At 38.5% G+C, this 19655-nt stretch overlaps 2 protein-coding genes and 1 non-coding gene across 3 annotated transcripts; 1 reads left to right on the top strand and 2 right to left on the bottom strand.

The window, feature by feature from the left end:
• Window positions 1-556: 556 nt before the first annotated feature.
• LOC107609985 (histone H3.3-like) lies at window positions 557-1406 on the bottom strand. Its single transcript, XM_016312050.3, has 4 exons — window positions 1316-1406; window positions 1145-1221; window positions 957-1047; window positions 557-855 (listed from the first exon to the last, which is right to left on the bottom strand). Exons 1-4 carry the CDS (start codon window positions 1385-1387, stop codon window positions 685-687), a joined length of 411 nt encoding a protein of 136 aa, XP_016167536.1. The 5' UTR covers window positions 1388-1406; the 3' UTR covers window positions 557-684.
• A 1595-nt stretch (window positions 1407-3001) lies between these two features.
• Window positions 3002-3138, top strand: LOC148553910 (small nucleolar RNA snoR2/U65). The gene has a single exon (XR_015895236.1). It is a non-coding gene; the product is annotated as a small nucleolar RNA snoR2/U65 (small nucleolar RNA).
• Window positions 3139-17261: 14123 nt separating this feature from the next.
• On the bottom strand, window positions 17262-19137 carry LOC148553909 (uncharacterized). The gene is made up of 2 exons (XM_088494917.1): window positions 18310-19137; window positions 17262-17915 (listed from the first exon to the last, which is right to left on the bottom strand). The coding sequence occupies exons 1-2, from the start codon at window positions 19135-19137 to the stop codon at window positions 17262-17264; spliced, it is 1482 nt and encodes a 493-aa protein (XP_088351043.1).
• Between the last annotated feature and the right edge of the window lie 518 nt (window positions 19138-19655).

Genomic DNA, 19655 nt, shown 5'->3' with positions numbered 1-19655 from the left:
ATTTAAAAAAAATAATTAAACACCAAACCTTCTCATATTCTCATTATATACGTTAATATAGATATATATATAGAAGTATAAATAGATAGATAGATATATTTTTTTACTATCCTTTTTTCTTAGTTTTTTTAATGTTATTTTAATTTTTTTACGCTTTTAAAATGCATATTTCTATCAAAAAGATATATTCATATGATATCCACCTTCTTATATAACCCGGGAAAAAAAATAGAAAAAACTACAGGATTTTCATGGTAAAAATATGATTAACCTAAAGAGAATTGCGTGAGAGCGAATTAAATATTAACAAAAAGAGAAGTTGACAAACAGATAAACGAACGTGTGTCTATATATATTCCGGATCTGGAATTCTTATACCATGTCCTGAAACCACTCATTCCAAAAGCGTAACTTGACAAGACAATGTAACACTAATAATAATATTTCTAATACTTTCTAAACTTTCATTGTACACATTGTACGCTTAGGTCATTGGCTCTCTATACTTTATATATATATATATATATAGAGAGAGAGAGATAGGCAAGAACGAAATGTTCACATTATAAGTTTGTTATGAATCCTAACATCTACCATTAGAGAAAGGGAAAATATGCAGAGCAGAAGAATGGAATTTCAGAATGAAACAAAAGAAATTAAAACAAACTAATTAATTAATAATTATTAAGCACGGTCGCCACGGATACGCCTGGCAAGCTGAAGGTCCTTGGGCATAATGGTAACTCTCTTGGCGTGGATCGCACACAAGTTTGTGTCCTCAAAGAGTCCCACTAGATAAGCCTCCACTGCCTCCTGAAGTGCAAGAACCGCATGGCTCTGAAACCTCAGGTCCGTCTGCAATGTTAAACAATTTAGTTAAATATATCGAATTATTTAATAATTTTTTGTTGTCATCACCATGTGAAAATAGAAACTTTGAAAAAAAAAATGAAGACCTTGAAGTTCTGAGCGATTTCACGAACGAAACGCTGGAATGGTAACTTGCGAATCAGAAGCTCGGTACTCTTTTGGTATTTTCGTATCTCACTGAAACAAAAAAATGTAGAACTGTTCCATTACAAAATGATGAAATCAAATAACTTGAGAGATAGGAGAAGGTCGTTAATGCATGCAGGAGTGTTACCGTAGGGCAACAGTTCCAGGGCGAAAACGATGCGGCTTCTTCACTCCACCCATTGTTGGAGCAGATTTCTTCGCAGCCTAAAGAGGATTATATAACTTGAAATCACAATGGTAAAACGAAAACAGAAAGGAATAGTTATGAAAACCCTAGGTAGCAGGAAAGTGTGTTTACCTTCCTAGCGAGTTCCTTTCTAGGGGCTTTGCCACCGGTGGACTTGCGAGCAGTTTGCTTCGTGCGAGCCATAGAAGATGAAAACGGGAGAAAACTGAATTTGGAATAATGCGAAAAGAAGAATGATCAAAGGGGGTTTATATAGTGCAAGTGAATGATGAGGTTACGTTGTTGGGTCCTTATGATTTGTGAAAGTGGGCTCCAATCCAAGATTTCAACAGTTATTAACGGAAGTTTATTAATTAAAAAAATAAGATATTTTAAAAATTAGTAAAATTAAGATGGATATTAATAATTCTAATCTGTGTACTTATTCCTCATTGGTTGCTTGTGACCAAACAATATTTTTCATTGGTTGCTTTGTGAACATATGGATTATTACGTGAAAAAACACAAATTAAATAGGACAAAATACCTCAATAAACTAAATGCACATTAATATTATCTGAAGGTGATTGCTACTGTACGATAATAAATTCATACGTACCGATATATTTAAAATATGAACAAGTAATAATAAGTTATGTAAAATTTATTTTTTACATCAGCATTTAATTTTTTTTTTTTAAATATATATTAGATCACCACTTTTACTAATACACCTTTTTAATTAAATAAAATAAAAATATATTTTTTATTTAATTTTATAAAAAGTCTTAACCATCATTCCTTTATTTGATTAGACAAAAATACTCTTTTAAATTAATCAAATTTTAGAATTCAATTAATCCTAATTTTATAATTTCAACTTTCAAAGAATTAAGACAACAAAACAAAAACATATTAAAAAAACAAAAAATTAAAATTGTTCTTCATCTGGGTTAAACATATTAAAAAAAATAAAAAACTAAAATTGTTCTTTATCTGGGTTCAGAAACCCTCTCGTTCACGCCTCTGAAGTATCTTTAGTATTCTTCATCTTCTTCTCTCCTCTTCCTATCCCCTCTCTCTCTGTGCTCGATCTCTATCATCTTTCTCACTGTGCGTCGCACGCAAGATCTCTCCCTCTCTCCTCTCTCGTCTCGCGGCCTTCCCTGGGCTCCTCCTCTCCAGCGACAGAAGCACTCGTCGGATCGTCGTCGCTCGTCGTCTTCTGTTTTCAAGTACTCGCCGTCGCGAGTTGCCGTGGATCGTGGACCGTCGTAGGGTCGTCACTTGCTTCGTCGCTCGTCCTCTTCTGAGCTGGGGTCCTCTTCGTCACCCACTCGCCCTTGGTAAGTCCATGCATCATCACTTCCCCTGTTCTCCCTTTCCCAGATTCCCTTGGTAATTGATGTTGAATTGGTAATCAATTAATTTGTTAGTGATTGAATCTTGAATTTGTTACTGTCTTGCTGAATAATAACCGAGTTTAATTTTTTTTTCTTTGCTAAAAATCATGAGAGTTGAATTTGTTACTGATTATTATCGAACCTTGAATTTGTTGCTGGCTTGCTCAAACACCCCCTATTATCTTTTCTATGCACTACTTGGGTATGTTACAGTTTTCATATGACCGGGCTTACAATTTGTTGCTGTCTTGCTCAAACACCTCCTATTATATTTATCTCTACAATCTTCATATTGTACATTGCTTCATGATTTCAGTTTGTTTTTGCATGATATATTTCAACTGATAGCTTGTTTCCCCTGAATGAATTAAAATAAAAAACTGTAAACTGAACATATACCCATTCCGGGTATTTGGATCAAATAAAAACAAAGAAGCCAAAACCCTTATGATTGGACTAAGAGCAAAAATGTTCATTTGTTTCACATTTTGATAGGAACCTGCGGGTCTTAATACACTGTGATTTGTGGAGTCGTTTTATGTGATTACATTCTATTTTATGTAATCCTTTTACCAAAAAAAGGAAAAAGAATCTGTATCCCTCAACCATTTCTTAATGGATGCAGCGCTTTGACATAGTTAATGGTGTCACTGAAGTTGAAGGAATAGCATAGGAGAAACCTGCAGGTGCTGAAGAGGATGAAGGTACTAATTATAAGATCACACATTTTCTTTAAATAGCATTTCAATTCATTCACTGATAACATTTTGATTTGGTTTTGCAGAAAAAGGAGTACCTAAAATGATCTGAAATTGAAGCTTGTGACATTTAAACATCACTTCCCACATCCTGCTTAACCTGCCATTCAAGCACAAACAGATGAAATACAAGAGAAAAAGCAGTTCTTTTTTTTTCAAAATAAGTAAATGCGCATGCATAAACTAGACTTCTCATTGACTAAGGAAAACATAAGTTTCTTATTGATCCAAAATCATTAAACTGGCATTCAAAGGTTGATAATCATTGGTGCAATAGGAAAATAAGATCCAGCAATCTTATATTATCTATTAGCAAAGTTAAACATAGAAATATAAGTTTAGAAGAGCACAAATGGATTCAAAATCAGATGCACTTTTGGATTTGAAGAGCAAAAAATGACAGGTATACAAGCCAAAACAAAAAGGAGAGGAGAAAAGCAGTGTCCTCACACCAGAACTGTAATGATGGATCTGAACTCTAAAAAATGGATAAAAATTTCAAACAATGGTAATTTTAAATTAGAATGACCATAACCAAAAAAGGCATACAGATTGGTGATTGAATTTTGAGCTTTGTGAGCATTTTTATGTTTATAAATTTATATCCTTTCGCGTAAACATTTTAACAAATGGAGATGATATATCGGCAACATGTACAAAAAATATAACGGAAACCTTTTATAAATATTCTTAAACAATTACTAATCAATATATACATATATAAACCTAGAAGATCTTACCCTTCAATCAACTCCTCAAGCTGTGGCTGAAGCTCTTTGTCCCTTAATTCTTCAATCCTCTTTGATATAGAGTCAATCCTGTGAATCGCAACTCTGATTCTTGAGTGCAGATCCTTGACGACAGCTCGAGTTTTATCAATTGTATGAGTCTTTTCTCCTTTTGATTCCAGGTGCCTCAAGATTTTACACTTCGTGTTATATTCATTCCTGATAATCTTACTAGCCTGTAATTTGAAGAAGCAAAAAATGTCATTGTAACTCAAATGTGGAGATGTTACTACTCTCTAGAGTGTACTAAGTTTTCAACAGAACTACTTTTGGGTCAGTCTAAAGATCAAAAACAAGTATTCTGCAAAATATTATATTTCCAAAGTGGAATAACAGGAAATATACAACATGCTAACATAATTGTTGATGAGCAAGTATATGCTACCTTCACTTCATCATAAAGCTTCCTTTCCCAGGCATATAGCCTATCCAAAGTTGATGCATGGCTTTCGGATATCATACAAGACGTGTCAAAGAGGTTATTTGCAAAGGCCTCTGTATCATCTCTTGAGTTTGCTCCCACAGGGTTTCTGGATGAGGAAGATCGAGATGATGCAGTTCTATGCCAAGTTAAGTACTTAACAGAGTTTTGAGCAGGTTCTGAGAAGATATTTGGAAGGGGGGAATTAGATATCAAATTTCATGCGCAGATTTAAAAAAAAAGGAATGAATATCTAAATTACAAAAAACTAGAGGTGGCATATTCCTTTTCTAAATATCATTTGCAATGGAAGACTTCCAACAATAACTAGATGTCATAATGTAATTTGCATTGCTCCTAGTTCTACAGGCGGCAAATTTGTACTCATGAAAAACCTTGAAAGACTAAGAAGACCGATTCAATCCAACAAGGTTAGCCATGTCTAGAAAACATGAAAGATCAACAGGAAAAAAATGATAGAGAAATTTACCTTCTGGAACTTGAGTAGGGTCATCCCTGCAAAAGAAACATGCTTTCAAGAAAGACGATGCCACATAACTAAAAGAGTATAAAAGAGTATAAAAGAACTAAATTTCAATCACCAAAAGAGTATAAATTCATACATAGTCAAATGGAGACATTAAATAATCCGGCAAACAAATACCAACACAAACATAAACAAAATATAATGTCGTATGTCACTAGATGGTTCATATGCCCACAAGAAAATAATAAAAACAAAAATAATAAAAAATATCCTATATTGTAAATTTAATCCTGTGGAACCAGCCCTAATTTTTATAAATTGATAGCACAAGCACTTGAAAGGGAGATATAATCAGCAATTTAAACATGCATAAATTAAAAATATAATATATAGATTATAACTCTATGGCTTTTTGTTGTTGATGACATCGTTCAAAAGTCCAGCCCGTGTATTGCTATCACTGGGTCCACTAGAATACGACGAGACATGAGAAAACTAAGGATATGATGTAATTCCGGCAGTAGAAGGATATTGGTTGAAGTACGCTATGCCATTTGGAACAGGATGAAAAGGAATAGGGAGGACTCCACCATAAGGTTGATAAGGAAGGACCACTGGATAATGATGCATAGGATATTGTGGCAATCCTGGTATCTTGGTTATGGCTGCATCTGGAACTTCGGTCACTTCTATTCCTGATGTGTTGGTCTTATCTTTTAATGTCTCTTGAGTTATCGTGATTTTTTCGGTCTAAACATAAATCATAATTTTTAAATAATTACGATACAAAATTTTAAAAAAATAAATAAAGAAACTAGTCAGACAAGCTAGAGTCGAGTAAGACTTTTCTCAAAGTGTTGGCCTCACTCACTCTTAAACTCTCAGTTGCACTTATGGTATTGGATTAAAATCATTTAAATTCAAATTAAGACTTTAATTTTCCTTCTTGAATTATCTAATATAAATTATTAGATATGCGAAATGTTACCTTCTGTCGACTTTTTTTGCCATTTGCTCTAATCTTCGGTGTCTCTGTCAATTTAGATACAGACTTTTTGCTTCTACAGCCCTTGAATTTTTTGTAATAGAATAATAAGAAATAATATAAGTACTACGAGAATAATATGTTACAAATTTGAATTGAAATGACAATAAATTTGATAGATGGTATAACATGGACAAGTGCTTACTTTAAAATTATTGTTATTGTGCACGGGTGTATTTTCTACTGATTTTGTGTTCCGAGAGGGAGTCTGTTTATTGGCATCACATTCTTCAACCTGCTAAAAAAAATTTTAAAAATTGCTCAAAATATAACATTATTTAATAGTTCTGCGAAAGACACTAAAATAATAGGTAAGCATAAAGTAACTAATTAAGCAAGGCATTATATTAATACCGTTGGTTCATCTTCGGCATTTGAGTATTCGGCGGGGGAGTCCTCCTTGGCGAGTAATGGACATGTCCTAACGAAATGCCTGCTTGATTTACAATGCGAACATCTACGCCTCTTTTGGCCTTTTGGAACCTTTCTTGGAGCCCCTTTTGACTTCACAACAGCTGGATCACCTATTAGCGCTGACGTGGGGAAAAGCCTCGCTTGTGCATCACCTTTATTTTGCACATTCGAAATTAGCTTAAGTAACTCACCTGAGATTTTCCTATAGTTGGCTGAATTTTTGGAAGAAATATCACAAAGCTTCCAACAAATAGATGCCATTGCACCACATCTAAGTGTGGACACTATATCATCAACGGTGTCTTGCTTGCCAATTGAGCATATAAAATCACTCTTTGCATCTCTTGTCAATCATTTCAGGATAAGAGATGTAGGGATGCATTTTACATTGCGATGCTTCAAGATCCCAAAGATGTGGGAGCATGGTAATCCACGAGTCTCAAATAGCCTGCACTCACACGCAAACAGGTCCTTGTCTTTATTGTAAGATACTTTAAATTCTCATTGCTGATTAAAATACTCACTCGTGTTGTACTCAACAATGTCTCCACTGTTTGGGCATTCAGTCACATTTAAGGCACCTGCTGCTTCTATCTCATCTTTCACAAGTTTGAAAATATTTCTAGTATAAAGTTCAGCAGCTTGTTTCTCAAAACTTTCCAAGCACGTAGTCAAAACAAGAAACTTATAAAAGGTTTCAAAGTCAGCCGTAAGATGGTTGTTTCGGTAATGCCTTAGTACTTCACTAAATTTATGCATGAATTCAAGGAGACTGGTTTTACTGTCAACATAGTTCTTCAATAATGAATGAATTCCCTCACACTGTGATGTAGTTCTTATGCGGCCAAAGAAGTGCTCCCTCAAATATGCGGTACCCCACTTCATTCTGTCATTATAAATGCCCTGAACCCATTCATTCTCGACAAGTCCGTATTTGGATATGATCTCGTTCCATCTCTGTTCAAATATTTGTACGGTAAACTGTCCATACAATAATACACTAAAATCGTCCCAAAAATGCTTGTTTTTTATATTCTGTACCGTATTACGATGGAGATGCCATGCACAAAGGCAGTGTGGTATACAGGGAAATACTTCTAAGATAGCCTCTCTCATAGCACGGTCTCCGTCTGTCACAACGCCTCCGGGTAGTTTTTCTGACATGATTTTCAAAAATTCCTTCAGTGCCCACTTGAAAGTTTCGGACCTTTCATCTGAGAGCAGAGCGCATCCAAAGATAGTTGTCTGACCATGGTGGTTGGTTCCTGAAAATATGACTAAGGGCTTGTTGTATACATTTTTCTTGTAAGTGGTGTCAAAAGCCAGTACATCGCCAAAACATTCGTAATCAACAACGCTTTCTCCATCAGCCCACACCAAATTATCCAACCTACCATCCTTTAAGGTGAACTTTCCTAGAAATAACGGGTCACTATCTGCCTTAGAAAACAGATAGGCCAACGCAGCAAATGCATCACCGTCTTTCACTTTGCCACGCCTAGTCTTACTAATGTGGTTATGTAAGTCTTTTCTGGTAAAATCCACTTTATCATATCTACCTTTTTGGAAAATCATGTAACCCATTATGTGGCAAGTTTTAACACCACATACTCGCAAGCTGTCTGCTTGTGTTTTATCGACCTTATTAAGCCCACGATTCGCGGCAATAAGATGTCTATACTTAGGTGGACACAGTGGATGATTGTGTTCACTCTCAAAGACACTGACTTTTCACTTACCCATTCTATAGTGACGAATGAACCGAATCCTCGCCCTACAGTTGATACGAGTAATTTCCCTATGCTCCCTTTCTCTGAACAATAAATAGCTTTATTATTACCAAACTAATAATGATAAAAATAAATAGCTATATTAACAGTTCTTTCAAAAATTGGTTGTGTTTTTAATTATTATTTACTTTTACATTTACAGATAAGCTATTCTTTCTGTGTAACACTCATTTAAGGAAAGTGTAAAACTATGTATATATAGCGGTAAGCTAAAAATTTAGTTTACAAATTAAAGTGTAGTTATATTTACTTGAGCTCAAGTATCTCTATGCGACACTTCAGCTAAGCCTAAGTTTTTATTATCTCAATGCTTATGTATTTGTTATAAATATCTTGCAAGCAGATGCCAATTACCGAAGTCTCATCATTCTACATTGAACCAATTGAAATTGAAAAGTACCCTTCACCAGAAATTGGTTTCAAAAGAACAATTTGATAATGGAATGGAATAGATTTAGAAAAAGGATAATTTCATATGTTTCTTTCCTCTTGCCCATTTTATGTGTCATTGACAAGATAACACTGTTACCTGATTTTCTATGTGAAAATGAATGCCTCAAAATTTGTAAAGAATTCATGAAACTAGTCACCAGTTAAGGCCCTTGGTTTGTGCTCAATAGTATAAAGTGACATCCTTGTTTGTGAAACTGCTCTGACAAATGCCATATTTACAGTTAAAGTGGGAGCATGCCAATGATCACCAGTGCCAAAGACAATTTTGTTTTTCAATGCCAGCTTCCTTGTGGTTGGGAGGCTCATCATGTGTTCTGAAAGTGTATCAGGAACAACCCTGTGGTGATCCTCGAGTTTGTTATTGCAAATATTATGTTAAGGATTATCAATTTAAAAAATAAAAAAAAAGATAATCAATAAAGAAACTTTCAAGGGTGAACTTCACAACAAATAAAAGGTTAGGAAAAAAGTCCCTTAAAAGTGCCACTGCATAAGTATGTTTCAAACACGCCTAATAATTTCGTAAAATAGATGATGTATCCATGATTAGAAAAATAATACATACTAAAAACAATAATTTTCCATTGCAATTTTTTTCTTTTCCAAATATTGAACTGGGTGAGATGAAGATACTATAGCTCATTAAACTAACCTGAGACAATTTATTAGCTTCTCAGCTGAGTTTCTCATTGGACCTTCCACACATTAATACCAACTCCTTAAATTCCATATTAACACTCACAAATTATTCCTGTCTTCTCATATAAGATTTTACCAAATTGTACATGGATTGGACTTTCAAGTTCGGACATTACCAAATTATTCCTGTCTAACTTTGGTGTTGTACTTTTCTGCCTTCTTTTCAATATTTTGCTGCTATCAACTGTTGCCAGAGTGTTCCCCCTATATTCAGTATGTTTGGGTGCTTCCGTGTTATGCCTTTGACAGGTTTAATTTATTCCCACCAATCTTAGAGTTAATTATCATTTTACAATGTTAAGTATCTTGCTTATGAAAATTATATTGAGGTGCATTCTATGTAACTAGCAGCTTAATGTTTCCAAATTTCAAATGTGCACATAAGAAGGGACACAAGCTTTGTTTCTAGCTTGATTGAATATACCATATAACTTTCTTTCATTTTATCTGCTTTCTCTATCTCCTTTTTCTTTTTTTTAAAAGAAAAAAACAAAGAATCAAGGAAAACTAAAAGCCAATTCGACCTTACTTAACTCAAGAATATTGAAAATAATGCAGCAATTATTATTCGACGTAAAAGGTTTCCAACTTTCCATAGATATTAACTTACAGCATAAAGCTTAGGATCATTTTTGTTACTTATGCTTGATATGTAATAACAATGACAAAGCAAGAAAGAAAGACCAAAATAGGAGAAATAAAGGGATAAGAGTTAGTGTTTGAAGTTCCACAATTGATTTTAAAGAAAGACCAAAAATGTCAATATTCAACAGAGCTAGTCAAATACTCTGTCTAGCTAGAAAATATTATCTTGTTAACTTAACAAAGAAGTGTTTTTTTTGCTGTATTGATAGAATTACTCTACTTAGTATGTCAAAAAATTATTAGTATAAGTTGATAAAAATAATTGAAAACAAAAATCAATATCACATGATAATTCTCAAATGGGTATATTTTTGGACATAATAATAATAATGATAACAATAATAACAGTAATAATTATGAGAAAAAATACTTATTCTTGGATGCAAGAATAACCTTATTTTAGAGATGCAAGGCAATTATGTCAATCACCAAAGTGAAAAGCTGTATAAGACTAAAGAAGAGTGGTTTAGACATTAAATCATAACTAAGTAACTAACAACATTGAATTAGGCAGCAAGAGACAAAGAAAAAGACATCCATGATCAAGCTACCAGTTAGTGTATTCCTGATCAAATGAGTGATAGTATAATCAAACCTTTTGTTGTTTAAGTGGAGATTCTTCGTTCATAGTTCTTCAATTTGGAGGTGTGGTTGTGATCTTAGCTCTCAAGTAGAACTGCCACAAAGTCTGTAAACAAGTATCACTGATTTCATTTTGTTGATGTGTCTATGTCCTTGTACAATGCAAGAGTCGTGTATGTATGCTTCTTAGTGCTTGTAAGTTTTGAGACTTCTTTGTAGCTTTGATTTGAATACTTATTCTTAGGCTGAAAAACAAATTTTGTATTATACTGTAAAATACTGGTTAAGTATCTTGCCTATGAACCGTGAAGGCATGAATATATTAGAATCTAATAAGAAGGCATCTCTATAGGCAAACACTATAGTTGTTGATTCAATAGAAGTGAAGAATCACACACTATTAATCACTCAATTCATTAGGAAACCATGTGTTATTATTATTTTTTATCACAAGTACAAGAACCAGTTTGTAGTAGTGTTAAAAGAGATCATTACGAATTTTGCTACAAATGTTTTACTGCACAACAGCATTGACTGATTAAAATGTTCATCACAAGTACAAGGACCAGCAAATTTGGCCCAAAATTTCTTACATCCCCAACATTCATTCTGGACGTGACTTGTTTTGCACTGCAATACTTGTCTCAAGGTTGCTTGAGTGATAAGCGAAAACGTAATTTACATTGTTTTCTTTCATTCGTGGTGATTGCTATTATAATCTTGCCTAAGAAAAATACTTACTTGGTGATTGCTATGCATGCTACACAAATCTCTCTTGCATTATGCACATGGGCATCAAGTCTTTAATGTGTTGTGAATTGTGATTGTTTATCACTTCATGTCTTATTGATCCTTACTTAGTTCTCTTCATCAAACAAAGCGGTAATAAAGCTTACTGCATTACAACAACAACAACAAAGCCTTGTCCCACTAGGTGGGGTCGGCTACATGAATCAAACGACGCCATTGTGCTCTGTCATGTATCATATCTACAGAGAGACCGTTTACATGTAGGTCTCGTTTGACCACCTCATGGATAGTCTTCTTAGGTCTTCCTCTGCCTTTCGCCCTTTGTCCATCTTCCATCTCATCCACCCTCCTGACTGGATGTTCTATCGGTCTTCTTCTCACATGTCCAAACCACCTGAGACGCGATTCAACCATATTCTCCACAATGGGTGCTACTCCAACTCTCTCCCTTATATCTTCATTCCTTATTTTATCCAATCGCGTATGACCACTCATCCATCTCAACATCTTCATCTCTGCCACACTCAGCTTATGTTCGTGCTCCCCTTTAGCCGCCCAACACTCCGTACCATACAGCATAGCCGGTCTTATAGCGGTGCGATAGAATTACGACACAGTTAAAGCACTGTCGCAGTAAGCAAACTGGAATTCTTCAAGCATTATGTCCAATGCATGTAGTTGTGAGAGACAAGGACCTGATGCAACCATGCTTCAAGACTCAAACCGGTATTCCTATGTACTCTACATCATTTGCATTTTAATGAAAAAGTTATTTACTTATTTAATTTTTTTGCTGTCATAGAACATCACATAAAATTTTGTTTAGTAGTACCATATTTCGAACCAAGACCATTGTTTTGTATAATACGTTTTGGAATCAAAAGCAAAATTAAGGGAAAAGCAAGGAAATTTAAAAATTCATTTCATCCTACAAGATGAGAACCTTTAATAGAAATTACAGATATGTATGTAGACATGTGCCCATATTTACGAAAATCCTCAGTTTAATTTTTGGCCGATCAACCGGTAATGGTCTTTGACTACAATACTTAGGAACAAACCAGAATTAACTCAAGAATAGATCGGAAAAATAAATAGAAGCAGTAAAAAATCAGACAAAAAAAAATCAAGAACAAACCTAAGTCAGAGGATCCATTCTTGATGATGCAGACAGAGAGTGGCAGAGTGCAGGGAGAAGTGGAGGAAGACGCGGTGGCTGCCAGAAAGGGAGAGGCGCTGGACGACGACGGCTGGACGGGGCTCGACGATGGAGGGCGAAGGGGCATTCAAAGAACTTCCATAGAGGAGAAAGACACAACGTTTGCCCAGTTGAGTGATTTAGCCTTCCTTCTTCTTTAGGTTCTTTAAATTCCGTGGGTGGCTAGCTATCGAGATCAATGCAGTCAATTATTGCTAGGGTTTTGCCGTTTTGGTGTGTTTCAGAGAGGAGGGGGCACGAATGATATTAGGAGAAGATGAAGAACATATTAATTTTTTATTTTTTTGATATGTTTTGCTTTGCTTCAGAGGGGAATGAATGACTAGGGAAATTGGAGAAGACGAAGAACGATTGATTTTTTTTATATGTTTTTGTTTTGTTGTTTAAATTAATTAAAACTATAAAATTAAGATTAATTGAATTCTAAAGTTTGATTAATTTAAAAGAGTATTATATAAATTTATCATCGTACCGTAGCAAACACCTTATCTGAATGTCCCAAATCAAAAAATACAACGTCAAAGTCTCAAAACACATTTTTACATAAATTGAATTGATTAAATTTAATTTAATGAAAACGTTATTGAATGAAAACATGGATTCAAATTAAGTGCATAATTAAAATGCTAATAAATCGAATGAATAAGCTTCGATTTACATGTTTGTTTCGTCTCCCGTAATTCGAATCTAATAGATTCGATTTTGGCTATAAAATTTTTGTTTTGAAAAATAATTTATTAAATTAGTTTTTAAAAAACATTTTTAAATAAACTTTTAGTATTTAAAAAGTTATTATTATTATTATTATTATTATTATTATTATTATTATTATTATTATTATTATTATTATTATTATTATTATTATTATTATTATCAATTTTTTATTTATTTTGTCCAAAAAAAAAAGTCAACAATTCATATATAATAATCTTATTATTGAGAGTACTTAAGAAGAGTATTAAAAAAATTCCATAAGTATTTATAACATATACAATAACATATTTTAGTACTCTTTTCAGGTACTCTCAATAACAAAATTATTATGTATGAATTGTTGACTTTTTTAGACAAAGTAAATAAAAAATTGATCATATATAATAATAATAATAATAATAATAATAATAATAATAATAATAATAATAATAATAATAATAATAATAATAATAATAATTGTTCGGTAGGTCAGTTACCGGATGATTCGGGTTTGGATTTCCAGGAAGTGGTAGGGGCTCGTCAGGTCGTGGACTGTCGGGCTGGTGTGTACGAGGTCCCGAGTACTTCGTGTGAAGGGGGGATGCCACCTGCAAAGACACTCCAACGCTCTTGTCAGTAATGTGTAGGCGAAAAGGGGTGATGTGATATGTGACGTACCTTGGGGGAAGAGTAAACCTTCCCCTTATATACTGTCAGAGGTGGGCCCAATGAGGACAGGCCCACTTTTCCGGGACGTGCTCCTACAGCTGTGGATGAGCTGTCTGGGACGCGTTTTTGGGTCGGTTGTGGGGCGCCTCACCCGTGACCGTCCGGGTCAGGTGACGCTCGGGTCGAGCCGATCCGTGGAGGGTTTGGGCCAGGCCGTAACAGTGCCCTCCACGCGCCAGTGATAGTCGTAGGGGCTATTAGTGGCGTGTTATCTCGTGCTCCATTCCTTGTCGTTGGGTCGGCCGCTCGTGGAAGGGACGTGCCCCGTGCGCGCGTGTCTCTTGGTTGCTGAGTTAACCGTTTATTGCTTCGTTCCTTGCGCTGAGCATTAAATGCTCATAATGGGTTGCAAAACCTCGTGCGTAAATACTATTTTTTCCCCCAAGTCTTTCACGCTTCCTGAGTGGCAGTTTCAAATAGTTTCAAAGAGCTATTTTTTACACTTCTGTTTCTTCCATTTCCTTGTTATCTCCCTCTCCTTTTTCAGAAATCCTAGAGTGTTGTTGCAGTATCTTCGAGCATCTTCCCTTCATCCTTCTCAACTTTCGTAACAAATTCAGGTAATCCTCTGACTTCTCTCTTTTCTGCTCTGTTATTGTGTGCTTGTTGTTAGTATTTGTTTGTTCTTGCTGTCTTGCTTGGAATTAGTGGTTATATTGCCTTTTGATGGTAGGTAGACGTGTTAGGGGAGGGGTACCATTCCAGAGTAGATTTTTAGGTGGCTCTCGGGGTAGGTGTAGCTTTGGCCATGCTTGATTAGTTTTTTGAATTTTTCCGGGCTCCCGACCTCATAGACTAATGGAGTGGTACCCCCACTGTAGGTATGCCTCGCGTCGTCTCCCGGACTTCCACCTCCGCGGCGAACTATGACCCCTACGCCTGAGTGACCTCAGACATAAAGGACTCGCCGAACCAGATGGATCTGGAGGAGTTGACGGAGTTCCGGCAAGCCGGATATCTCTGTGGGGGGACAGATGAAGAGACCAATTATGAGACCTTCGTTCCTGTGCCCAACAAGCGTTTGTACGATATTAATTTCCGTTCTCCCCGGGTCGCCGACTGGATTTGGTTTTATAAAGCCATGTTCACCCAGGTCGGCGTCCGTCTGCCGTTCTCTGATTTCTAGATGTCTCTCCTTAACCGGATATCCATGTCGCCGTCGCAACTCCATCCGAACAGCTGGGCTTCTATCCGCTGTTTCGAGATGGTTTGTGAATATCTCGAGCTGCCGGTGTCAGTGGATGTCTTCCTCTTCCTTTTCAACCTTACCAACCCCTCCAAACAAGGGAAGGCGAGGAAAGGGTTTTTGTCTTTCTGGTCTGCACAGAGCCGGGGAATATTTGGCTTGTTCGAGGACTCCTATCATGGGTTCAAGGACAAATTCTTCAAAGTTTGCCCTGCTAAAGGTTGCCACCCCTTTTGGTTATCGTTAGAGGGGGAACGCCTCATCCCGACTTATTGGAGTTTCGGGGCGGGGTCTAACTCTTTCATCAAGGTGACCTATAAGGGAATGTCCTCTGTAAATAAAGGGATAGCCGATGTGTTGTATGCTATTTTTGGGAAGAACCCTGTGAATCCCCACCTCCTCATGGGTGAATGGGAGTCCGCCAGGAATTATATTTGTGAGCTATTCTGCCTTGTGTTTTTTCATTACTTGTTGTTTATTTTGCTTTTCCCGACTTCACGGCTAACGTGTTTGGTTTCCTGTTGTAGTGGAGATGTCTGCTTCGGTAGCTGGGCTTGAAAATTTGGTCAAGACCTTCTTGGAGGATAGCGATGATGAGAAGGCTGACGAGAAGGGTGCCGAGGAACCGGGGGGCCCTTCCGGGGAGAAAGAGGATCAGGCCGTGCCCTCTCCCCAGGACACCAGAATGTCTGAAAAAGATCCAGCCGAGGTGCAGGCTTCTCCCATTCCCGAAGAGGCGGCCACTGCTGGGCACTCGTCTCCTACCCATTAAGAATATGACAATGTGGAACTCATTCATACCCCCCAAGAAGCGGAAGGCATCTGCCAGCCCAGAAGGGACTCTCACCATCATGGAAAGAAATTTTGATGCTACGAATTTCATTGACTCCCAGTTGATCCCTGGGACGGAGGAGCATTTTCTCGGGACCGACCTGGCTGGGCAGGCGAGATGGATGTACCGGACTCTGCTTCGGGGGGCCGTGATAGCTCGAAAGGCTGAGTTTGAGTTGTCGAGAATGCAGGCTCTCCGACGGAAACTCGAATCTTCAGGCAAGGTGAACAACGACTTTAAGGTTCAAGTCGAGCTGCTCCAGAGTCAGTTGTCCGAGATGGGGGAGAAGCTCAAGGCTTCCGAGGAGAGAGCGACATCTGCCGGGGAGAAATTGAAGGCTTCCGACGAGACGGTGGCCCGTTTAGCTGAACGGGAGATGACCCTAGAGAGCCAGCTGAACGTTGCTCAGGGTCGGGTGGTGGCCTTGGAGAAGGAGCGTGACCAGGCCGTCTCATCAGCTAAAGCCGCTAAAGCCGAGGTCGAAGAGCTCAAGAAAAAGCACAAAGCGACCAAGGAGCAAGGGAAGAACGCGATCTTCATGACCGAGGATGCTCTGAAGGCCCAGGTGAAGATCGTGGCTCCTGACTTCGACACATCGGCCATCGGGGTCTTCAAAACGATCCAAGACGGCAAGATTGTCGACATGCCTCGGAAGTGATTTCTTGTAACTTTGATTTGGTGCGGATTTGTTGAACATTTCGTCATGACTTTATAACTTTATGCTTAACTGGTCGCCTGGTCGACTTATCATTATTATCGTTTATCTTGCTTGGTGTTTTATTTTTGTTACCGTCTTTCCGGGGCGGACTTATTGCTTGTGTCTATTTCACCGTTTGCGCTGGTAACCCTTTTGGGGTCATCGTGGTTTTATTTTTGAAACCGTTGTGGTCTTATTATCGCGGCCGTTCGATATGGCTATGGTTCCGTTGGCTTCCCGGGGTGATCAGTCTCGGGTTGCCGTTTACGAGTACGATCTTCGCGGGGTACGCGTTGGGAGATAATAGATGGAAGAATTTGGACAAGTGAGAATTAGTCGTTAGCTAGACAAGTTCATGAGCACAGTAGGCATTTGATAAAAGTAAATAATTGGGAATTAACATTTGATTAAAGTAAACCTCTATCCAGGATTTGATTAAAGTAAACCTCTATCCCGCTCATCAGGCCGCTTGGTCGGGGTGACCAAGCTATGAATAGAACTTCCTCAGGTTGCCTGCGTTCCATGTTCTCGGGATCTCTCTGCCGTCGAGTCTTTCCAGCTTGTAGGCGCCTTTGCCGAGCACTTCTTTGATTCTGTAGGGCCCTTCCCAATTTACCGCCAGCTTTCCTTCCCCTGGGGTCGGTAAACCGACGTCGTTGCGATGCAGGACGAGGTCTCTTTCCTCAAAATCCCTCCTGAGGACTTTAGTGTTGTAGCGCAGGGCTATTCTTTGCTTTAGTGCCATTTCTGACAAGTGGGCCATCTCTCTGGTTTCTTCCACCAGGTCCTTTTCTACCGCTTCGTCTACTCCCGCGATAAGTAACCGTGGACTCGGTTCGCCAATTTCCATGGGTATCACTGCGTCGACCCCGTACGTTAGGCGAAAGGGGGTTTCCCCGGTGGAGCTTTGCTCGGTTGTCCGGTAGGACCAGAGGACCGAAGCGAGCTCGTCGGCCCATGCGCCTTTCTTGCTGTCTAAGCATTTCTTGAGGCCTAGTAAGATGACTTTGTTTGCGGACTCCACTTGTCCGTTTGTCTGGGGATGTTCTACTGAGGAAAACTTTTGTTTTATGCCTAGGCCGGTGAGGAATTCTGTGAACTTCTTGTCAGTGAACTGCGTCCCATTGTCCGAAATGACGACCTCCGGGATACCGAAACGGGTTATCACTTGTCTCCACATGAACTTCCGGCAATTGGATGAGGATATGCTGGCTAGTGGTTCAGCCTCTATCCATTTGGTATAGTAGTCGATGGCGACTATGAGATATTTAACTTGTCCTGGGCCAACTGGGAAAGGTCCTAAGAGGTCGACTCCCCATTGAGCGAAAGGTTGTGTAGACGTCAGTAAAATCAGCTCGGAAGCTGGCACTTTGTGGAAGTTGGCGTTTTCTTGACACTTTACGTATTTCCTGACAAATTCTTTGGAGTCTCTCATCATTGATGGCCAGTAATATCCAGCTCGTATGAGCTTCTTTGCTAGGGCTCTTGCCCCCGATGTGGTGGCCGCAGCATCCCTCGTGGACTTCTCTAAGTACATAGTCTGTCTGGTCGGGGTGTAAGCACTTCAATAGGGGTTGGCTGAGCCCCTTTCTGAACAGTTGCCCTTGTATGATTGCATATCTGGCTGCCTCCCTTCTCAACGTTTTGGTTGCTTTCTCATCGTTGGATAACTTGCCGTGTTCCAGGAAGTTTGTGATGGGGTCTAACCAGGAGGGGTTTGATTCCGTTAAATGGAGGGCAACCGTTGGTTCCTTCACCATGCCCTGGATGAGAGATCGGTTGCCCGTTCCCGGTTTAGTGCTCGCTAGTTTAGATAGGAGGTCTGCCCGTGTGTTCCTTTCTCTTGGAACGTGTTGGATCGTGACCTCTAGGAACTGCCCGGTCAATTCTCTAACTTTTTCCAAATACTTTTGCAGGAGGGGGTCCCTGGCTTGATAGCTTCCGTTTACTTGCAAGGTTACGACCTGTGAATCGCTGCACACTTCCAGCCTTGTTGCCCCGACTTCCCTGGCTAGGTTTAGTCCACCCAAGAGGGCTTCGTATTCCGCTTGATTGTTCGACACAGGAAATTTGAACTTGGTCGATTGCTCGTAAATGACTCCCGCTGGGCTCTCTAAGATGACCCCGGCTCCCCCGGACGTTTGGTTTGAGGCACCGTCTACATGGAGCCTCCACCGTGTGCCCGTTTCCTCGGGGGGATCACCCGTTACCTCTACCAAGAAATCTGCCATCGCCTGCGCCTTGATCGTATGTCGGGGCTCATACTGCAAGTCATATTGGGAGAGCTCAATGGCCCAGGTCATCATCCTCCCAGCCAAATCAGGCTTTTGGAGTACTTGGCGAATTGCTTGGTCCGTTCTCATGACTACACGGTGTCCCTGGAAGTACTGCCTCAACCTTCGGGAGGAGGTTAGGAGTGTTAGCGCCAGTTTTTTCAATTTGCTATACCTCAGCTCTTCTCCTTGTAGAGCCCTGCTTACGAAGTAAATCGGTTACTGAGACTTCCCTTCTTGAGTCATTTCTTCTTTGGAAGGAAGTGCAAGGCGATTTGACAAAGCTCCTGCTATCCATTTGGTCTGCAGTTTGAACATGGAGAAGGGAACAACCTTCCAAGGCAACCCAACAAATGAAAGCCATGGGGCCAGCTGGTGGAAAAATATGCTTGTACAATGTTCTTACATAGTTGTCATCTACACTTCCCCATTTGTTTCAAGGAATGGGAAATCATACTTGTACCTGCTAAACGAACAAAAATGGTCATCAATCATCAACATTTATTCAGTTCTCTTCTCCAATTGCATGGTCTTGAATAAAACTAAATGGAGAATGCTGAAAATACCCTGTTCAATGTGCTATGATTTTCGCACCAACTCTGTCTCCA

This window comes from Arachis ipaensis, chromosome B7, assembly GCF_059453495.1.
Source record: "Arachis ipaensis isolate K30076 ecotype BB chromosome B7, ASM5945349v1, whole genome shotgun sequence".
In the NCBI taxonomy this organism is placed as follows: Eukaryota; Viridiplantae; Streptophyta; class Magnoliopsida; order Fabales; family Fabaceae; genus Arachis; species Arachis ipaensis.
This window is presented reverse-complemented; position numbering and strand designations above follow the sequence as displayed.

Bases quoted from the DNA above. Each gene is read 5' to 3' on its own strand.
- LOC107609985 (XM_016312050.3), bottom strand. From the start codon at position 1,387: ATGGCTCGCACGAAGCAAACTGCTCGCAAGTCCACCGGTGGCAAAGCC. The intron at 1,048-1,144 runs GTAACACTCCTG...TTTTTGTTTCAG, and splicing joins CCTGGAACTGTTGCCCTACG to TGAGATACGAAAATACCAAA. The intron at 856-956 runs GTCTTCATTTTT...TTAACATTGCAG, and splicing joins AAATCGCTCAGAACTTCAAG to ACGGACCTGAGGTTTCAGAG.
- LOC148553909 (XM_088494917.1), bottom strand. From the start codon at position 19,137: ATGAGAACGGACCAAGCAATTCGCCAAGTACTCCAAAAGCCTGATTTG. The intron at 17,916-18,309 runs GTACTTAGAGAA...GGTATCCCGGAG, and splicing joins ACCCCGACCAGACAGACTAT to GTCGTCATTTCGGACAATGG.